We start from the raw sequence: 8,147 nt of genomic DNA on the forward strand, positions 1-8,147 counted from the left end.
CCAAGCCCTCTATTGGGAGGATACTGACTCTGTTGTGATAAACAATAACAGACCTTTAAAGGAATCCTGGAGAGGAAACATGCCAGTGGCACAAAACCAGATTTCATTCTGAAGCATGCACAGGAGAGTGCTGATTTTTGTACTGATTGAGTATGCATGGAATCATATACATAAAACAAAAGCACACTAGATCAGCTAAACTGATTTTGGGGGTAATTCAGGGACACTTTAATAGTTAGAGGTTTGGTGCTTGCTGAGTGTGATTGTGGCTACTATTTTAATGCTAAACAAGCCATGTCCCAATTTTCAGGGTATGCAAACTTATGCTACCACATCTTATCCCAGGGGTGGGAAAACTATTCCACAAAGGGCCTCAATGGGTGCGGGTTTTCATTCCAACCCATTGAGAGGGCACCTTTTCACCAATCCGTTGTCCTACAATCAGTGGGTTGCAGTCAGGTGTTTCTTTTTTTCCGCAGAAATCTCATTGGTCTCATAGGCCTAAAGAGCATTAGTTTAAAATGTTTGGTGTTGTCATATGATGGAAACAAATTACAAGTTATTCTTTACTCAACTATTTAGTCTAGTGATCTTGTGAGCTTTCTTGCATAACAATACCATTAGAGATTGCAACAATCTAAACACAATATGGGACAAGTTAAACCATAAAATAAAAAACATATAATACAGTCATCCTAATCCATATTGGCATATAACCGCCTTATTTGCATGTTCTTGCATCCACTTGGAAGGAAATGTTTACCAATAAACCTTATGTAGTTTTAATCTACCGCTTTTGTCACCCAGTAGAACACATTTTCAGGAGTGGTATATTGCAAAATGGCGCAGCACTATTAAGAAATGGTTCTGAACTATGCTTGCCAGTTCCGTGCTGCTAAACTCAAAGTAGAAAAATACAGAAGCAACAATGTTAAACCTTTGTTTTGGTGGTTAAAAAACATATGATAAAGAATCTTGACTAAAAAGGAAATGCCAAAATAAAATCTAGCTTTCTACGTCTCAAAAATTCAGATTTTACGTCCAAGTTATGCCAACTTTAAATGTATGTAGGTAATTCTTGTTCATGGTCAAACTAAGTCTAGAAAATAAGGAATAAAATGTTCACACATATGAAGGCATTAAAAAAGTACATACAATTTTAAAGAAAAGTGGATTTTGGGATGTTTTAATGCTGGATTTTTAACTCCTGAAACTCCAAACTGGTTTGGAAACAATGGATTTCTTCCAAATCTTGAAGCTAATTCAGCTTTTTACGTCTTGTAGTGCAAAAGCAATTGCAGAAAAATTACAACGCACATTGTTTACTATCTCCATCGAGTTCACACACTGATTTTTATGTTATATGCATATAACAGGGCAAAAATATCTGAATACAATTTGAGGTCATTTTCATATATTTTCTAGTATGTACATTTTAGGGGATGTCTGTCAGTAAAAAAAATTATATGTTCATTTAGCAACTAATTAATGTAGCGGTTTATAGGAATGGTGTTAAATAATGGTAATTTACATGTACAGATAAATTTACACTGCTGTAATAAAAGCCAAATGAAGATGTGATTGTCCTTTTTTTCAGTGCCATATAACATAGCTGTGAAAACTTCAACTTTTATTGATTTTGCATTTTAGAGCAGCGATATTCTCTCATATATTTGGATTGAACTATGCACCTCCCTTCATATTATAATGCAGAGCATGTGTACAGAAGAAATGGAAATGTCTGCGACAAGTTGTAACCCGGAGATACATTGTGAAGATGACATTGATGAGAAATACTGCCCGTTATTGTTTACCACTATTGCAGAAGAATTTGTTTATAGGGTGTATAGTAAAGCAAACAACCTTGAAAATTTAGATTCAGATCACGATACTTAATGTTTGGAGAAGAGTGTAAATGTGTGGCCTTTTGACTTTTTGGCTGACAACGCAAACATTTCCTGAAATGAAGATGTCAAAAATGAAGGCAAGGGACAGTTCTCTGCAGTCTTTTTTCCACTCATTGGTACTCATCAGTAATGTAACAAAAAAAATGATTTAGGGTCAATGGGTCAATTTGTTTACCACAATCAAATAGAAATCGATGAAAATTCAAAACAAAATATTAATATTGTCAACATTTCTTCAAGCTGTTAGCCTAAGAATTATTTTCATTAAAATTTGTGAAAAGCTCCTGCAACAAAATTGTTAAACATCAACATTTCTTTGGATTTGGCGATAATTTATTCTGATTTAGTCTGATGTTGTTTGGAAAAAAACATTCTGATATCTAATCAACAATGGTTGAAAGAAATTGTCAATAATCCATGACCCAAGATGCCCTGGGAAACGGAATGTCTTGATGACATCATTAAGATAATTGATGGCAACACTTGGTGGGTAATGCATTTCCATGTGTCCAAATAAAGTATGCCTAGTCTGGGTACTACCTAAACAACATGGAAGCAAGGTCTCGCTGTGGCAGCATTTTTCCAAGTATACTCTTTTTTTAAAGTATTTTTAAGACAAATCTTTCAAATGCATTGTTCCAAGAAACCCACAAGGGTGTGGGGCTATTTTCCATAGATCTGTGACAGGTACTACTGGGCTGCATTTTACCCGTAGATGCAGGTGCCAGATCCCCAAGGTCCCATGACAAGACAGCCAGACAATTCAATTACATGGCCAGCGAAATGGCCCCCACCATCAGGTACCACAAAATACCAACTGCCCACCCACCTGATATTTTGTATCAGGCTCACCCTTATCTTGTTAAAAAAATGTGATCAATTCCAGTGAGAGACCAGTTGATAAAATACATCATTTTCCAATTTTGAGTTTTAAAAAAGCACAATACAGAGTCAGCAAGGAAGAAATTAAGCAAAGACTAAAGACATAACATAAATGTATCAGTTTAGTTGTTAAGTTAAATGTTATTTTGGTGTATGCAAATGCGAGAAAATTATATGTAAATCATTCTGTTTCATGTGACTGGTATTGGGTTATTCCTTTCTAACTTCCACTGGATATTGGTTTGTGGTATCAGCGTGTGACAGTGCAAAACTGGGGTTGTGATTATCAAGGTTAAAACAAAGACAGCCCAAGGACTCCAATTTTACGCAATGTCAAGACAGATAAGAATTGAGTGGATGTTGGAGTAAAGAAAAAACATCCTCTTGAAATATCCATCCATTGTATTTTCTACTTGTCTTCCAAAGACGTTATTATAATCTGATTGGGGAATACCAATCCAAAATATAATTTTTGGTCAGTTTGGGAAAATAATTCACTCATTAATTATGACGTTTTACAATTTGAGTATTTTTCCAATATGAAACTCAAGACTAATCTGTGGGATGACAATGTGTGTGTGTGTGTGTGTGTGTGTGTGTGTGTGTATATATATATATATATATATATATATATATATATATATATATATATATATATATATATATATATATATATATATATATATATATATATATATATATATATATATATATATATAATATGTATATATTATATAACTTTTTGATGTGTCATTCAGTGAGTGATGGTTGTCCATCATATGATACGATTCAATTACGCTACGCGGCCAATCACGGCATTGACGGTACGTCGACTCCCCAAACCAAAGTAAAAAATAACTGCATTTCTTTTAAGTTAGAATGTATGTCGTAGTATGTGCAAATAATCAAATAATATTTTCTTTTTCGGATGTGAACGATCTGTTCTGCAAAACATGCAGCGAAACTAAAGTTGTTAGCGAATATTCCTAGAAAAAAATATGGACTAAATGGAGTTCGACTACCCCAGGCGACAGCGAAAAGTAATTTGAATGAGAAGTGAGAAGGACATGCATGAAAAATAAGATAACATTTTGTGGAGCTTCTAGTGACATTTATTAAGATATTTTATTATTGAATATTACATTCACCTTTCACCTTCCATACCGCAAATTCTCGAAAGGGTTGTGTGGGTTGCTGGAGCCTCACCCAGCTGACTTCGAGCAAAAGGCAGTCTAGACCCTATAGACTAGTCGCCAGTCAGCCGTTGGGCACACAAAGACAAACAACCAGACGCACTCACAATCAAACCGCCATGGAGTGGGAATTGAGCCCATGGCTGCCCACACCAAAGTCAGGCAAGTGAAGCTCCACACTATTAGGCGGCTTATTGCATATTAATCATTACATTTTATTATGACTGGATAGTTTCTGGGCACTAAAAATGCACCTGCTGATGAGAGGTGTGATTCAGGTGAGTGGCAATCGTGAGCACTTCTGATGTTGCTCCCAGTGGTCCTCTGTGTGCTCAGCGATGTTGTTTGTATCCCCTGAAATTCGAGGGAATTTTGATTGAAACTCGATCACTTATAATTATTAGTATACCTTTCCTGATCTTTCATGACACATCTTAGATGCTTTTGTTAAGAGAACGACTGTCAGATTTGTTTTTCTTGACATATAATGCGCTGACTGACTTTTCAATAATAATTATTCTGTCCACTTCATTTGTTCCACTCATCATCCTGACTTTATCTGAAACGCTCTCGCTATTGCGTTTCATTTTTTTTATTTTTGGGGACATATTTCTGATCCCACAGCAGTGACTTGTGCCACAAAGTTGCTTGCTGCATTGGTTTTCTATGTATATCTCTCTTCTATTTATAATTATTTCCTCTTTTATCCCGTTTCCCTTATCTTTCTGCGCCCTCTTCTAGTTTTCTAATTCCATCGCCATGATCCATTTTTATGCCTCATTGTGCTCATGTTTGTTATCTCAAGCCCCTACTTTTTTGCCTGTTTGATCTCAAACTCCAAATTTCCTCTACCATACATGCCACATTTCTCAATTTCCCTTCCACTTCCCCTGCTTTTCTGTGAACGTTGTCAGTACGTGTCTCTCTTCTCAAACTTTGTTCTGAAATGTTTTTCTTGCAAAATCCCAGTTTCAGCAATAACTTTTTCTAATATGTTGTGGGTGTGTGTGTTTTTTCTTTCTGAAGGCTCTCTGGATTGTGATCCATCTTCACCATAAGCTCTCAGAGAAGTATGCTAATGACTACTACCATGGCAAACCTAAAACAAGACCATCTGCATGTGATCTTCGGACCACTTCCTAGACCTTGTGCACAGCTCTCCGTGTGAACTCATCCAGGCAAAGATAGGAAACAATCTCCTACATTTTTCGTAGCCACTCCTGAAAATCCTTCCACAAGTCCCAACTTGATATGTCCTCACAGTCCCAAACAATCGTGCCAACGTTCTGGAATCTGACCAACAGTTTCCATCATATAAAACATCTCAATTCATTACATCTCCAGATAGATATAAGATATCACCAGAATTCCCTGTGCAGAGCACTGACAGCTAACATCATGAAAACAGGAATATATATAGCAGTGTTGCTTCACTCAAGAAAATATGTTATGTATTGTAGGTGGCTTTACTTATTCAAAAAATATATATTTTATTCTTAACACCTAAAGGGACTCCTTAAAATTGTCACTCAAACGTCACTGCAGTAACTGAAATTTTATGTTGCCACATGGGAAGGCTGCTCCTAATCCAATTTAAGGCTTTGTAAAATAGCAAGACAATTACTGCTCATGAATCCTCCATTATTCCCTTAAACATATCCTAATAACCACAAAAGGGGAGACGCATTAAACATCAATCTTGTGTGTTGCACGCTCTCAATTCTTTCTTTATCTGAGCAAACAGTGGATGGTGTAACGTAAACCATTTTTTACAAAGCCTGATGTCCATATTCTGGTATTTATTTTATGCAATCAAATATGTTGAACAATTACGAATGGACACCATGTTTTTGGGGAAAATTTCTTCAATGTGGACTTCTGAGTTGCTATTTGAATACCAGGTTATACTTTTAAAACAGATGAGAACTGTTTCCATCATCACAACAATACTAAATGTACAGAATATATTCTAACAAATTACATGCCTAAATTATTGAATAGAACAGTTAACCACAGTTTAATGTACCTAAAATGAAGTCAAATTAAAACCAACTTAATGCTTCAAGATGCCTTAGTGACATGGGAGAGAAATATTGGCATCTATTTGTGTCACGTTGATATGTATTCATAACTTGTGCTTATGTACAATATTTAAGCACAAATATGCCTAAGACCTCAGAGAACATGTTGTTACACATACCGTCCATAGTGTTCCTATCCAACTAATATTGTTAGCATGCATATTATTTTATACATTTTCAGCTGAAAGAGATGTTTTTGACAATATCACCTGAATGTGAAATGTTTAAAAACACAACAAAAAAATAGGCATACACTCCAGTATTCTACCATTAATTGTTAAAATGAGCTCATTATAAACATTTAGGATGAACAAGCGGCAATGGGAAAGTGGATCACCAAAAACCTGATCAAAGGTGGAAGGGGAGGAGAAGGGAAATGACACATCAGTGATGTCGCAAAAAAGTTTGTCCAAGAAGGTAAACAATTCTGCAAACAAACTTTACGTTGACTGAATGACTGAAGGCGAACCAAAGGTTAGTCTGACTTGGATTTTTTTGGTGTTAACGAGGAACAAGAAAAACAGAAGAGATCACAGATATTCTTCTCTTTTGACATATCTCTGTATGTCTCTGCTTTGTTTATTCTTTGTCAGCTCCTCAAACTATTTTTAGATGAGCTATATTGAAAATAGCAAAGATGGCAAATAACCTGTGACAGCTTTGTCTGTCATCGAAATGTCTGTTTTGTCATATTTATATGAAGATAATCTCAGTTATATCTATGTTAATAATGGCCGCTCACTGTTATATTACTACATTGTATCTTTACTAACCCTAAAAGCACATGCCAGTCATGAAACCAAACAGCTGTTTCATCTCTGTGCGTGAGTATACATTCATTATGTGTAGCAAACATTGTTACAACTTAGGAATAGGAATTGTAAATATTGACATTCTGGAATGATGTTTGTATAGGGGGAACACCTTTCCTCGATCAGTGTGGTCAATGGTCAATTGGAAAAAAAGGGCTATATTGGAGAAATTGCTGCCTATGAGAGCAATTGCATTTTTTAATGGAATTCCATTTGTGGACAGGCTCCACTGTGTCTGGTCATTCATTGTCGGGATATAGCAGGAGCAGGCTGATAGAGAAAAGGTCCTCCGAGCTGATTGAGTCATATTGATCAGGCCTTCAGGACATACAGTTGCTCTAGCATTAAAAAAGTCATCAGATAATTGATTTGTTTAGGCTAAACGACAACCAGCTATATCGTAGTTATACCTTTCTATGAAGTGGGGTTCATTAGTTCATGCATCATAATTGTAGTTTGCACTAAAAATAGATTGTATTATTATTATTTTAACCAGTCCTGTATTGCGACTTGTGCACACATAGTGGTGAATTTTAGTGTCTTTACAGGCAATGAGGAAGTTTGATATGAACCCTTTGTGGTTGTTTATGTAGTGTTGTTCATTTAGGATGTACTACATTAAGACAGAATATGGTTTAAGGTAGTCATGGGCAGACAGTTTCACAGCGGTCTGCAGTGTTTTTTGTTTCAACCGATCTATTTGGTGTCCTATAAGTTCAATTGGTGGATTGCAGTCAGGTGTTTTTTGTTTCCGCAGAAACTTGCTTATTGGTTAAACTGCCAATACCCACAACAGCCCTTGAAGGACCGGTTTGCCCACCGTTGTTTTAGGTTTGAATTTTAATTGGATGATACTCAACTATTTTGAATTTATATGCAATTTTGGTTGATATAAGCAAAGAAGGTTAATATGAGCAAAGAAGGTAGTACAGGTGTATTTGTTTTTCAGTAACTCATGGTTCACCCTAGTGTTTTTGTTGATATATGCATTGATAGTGTAATAAATTGTAAGTTTTGTAAATAAATTGTTCTCAGTTGACAAAGATGACTATTTTAGTTGTTGTTTGGGGCTTAATTTGGGATGGGAACCATCATGTGTTCTCCAAATATGGACAGAACAATTCATGCAAAAATCAATCAGTATTAGTATAGAGACAAGATTACAACTTCACATTCTTAGGTTTAATAGCAAAGCAACACTCTGCTTGGAAAACAGGACATTATTCTTTTTAAACATTTTACTTAATCACATCCTAGACAGAAAAACTGAGG

General features: G+C 35.7%; 1 protein-coding gene across 3 annotated transcripts in view; it reads left to right on the top strand.

The window, feature by feature from the left end:
- samd12 (sterile alpha motif domain containing 12) overlaps nt 1-6,695 on the top strand; it is a 303,220-nt gene extending 296,525 nt beyond the window's left edge. For all 3 annotated transcript variants that reach the window (XM_077742973.1, XM_077742972.1, XM_077742971.1), the window contains one exon: nt 5,009-6,695. In XM_077742973.1, the coding sequence (XP_077599099.1) occupies nt 5,009-5,040 (32 nt within the window). In that variant the 3' untranslated portion in view covers nt 5,041-6,695. The remainder of the gene's footprint in view (nt 1-5,008) is intronic.
- Nucleotides 6,696-8,147: the final 1,452 nt, after the last annotated feature.

Source organism: Stigmatopora nigra, chromosome 21 (genome assembly GCF_051989575.1).
Source record: "Stigmatopora nigra isolate UIUO_SnigA chromosome 21, RoL_Snig_1.1, whole genome shotgun sequence".
Classification (NCBI taxonomy): Eukaryota; Metazoa; Chordata; class Actinopteri; order Syngnathiformes; family Syngnathidae; genus Stigmatopora; species Stigmatopora nigra.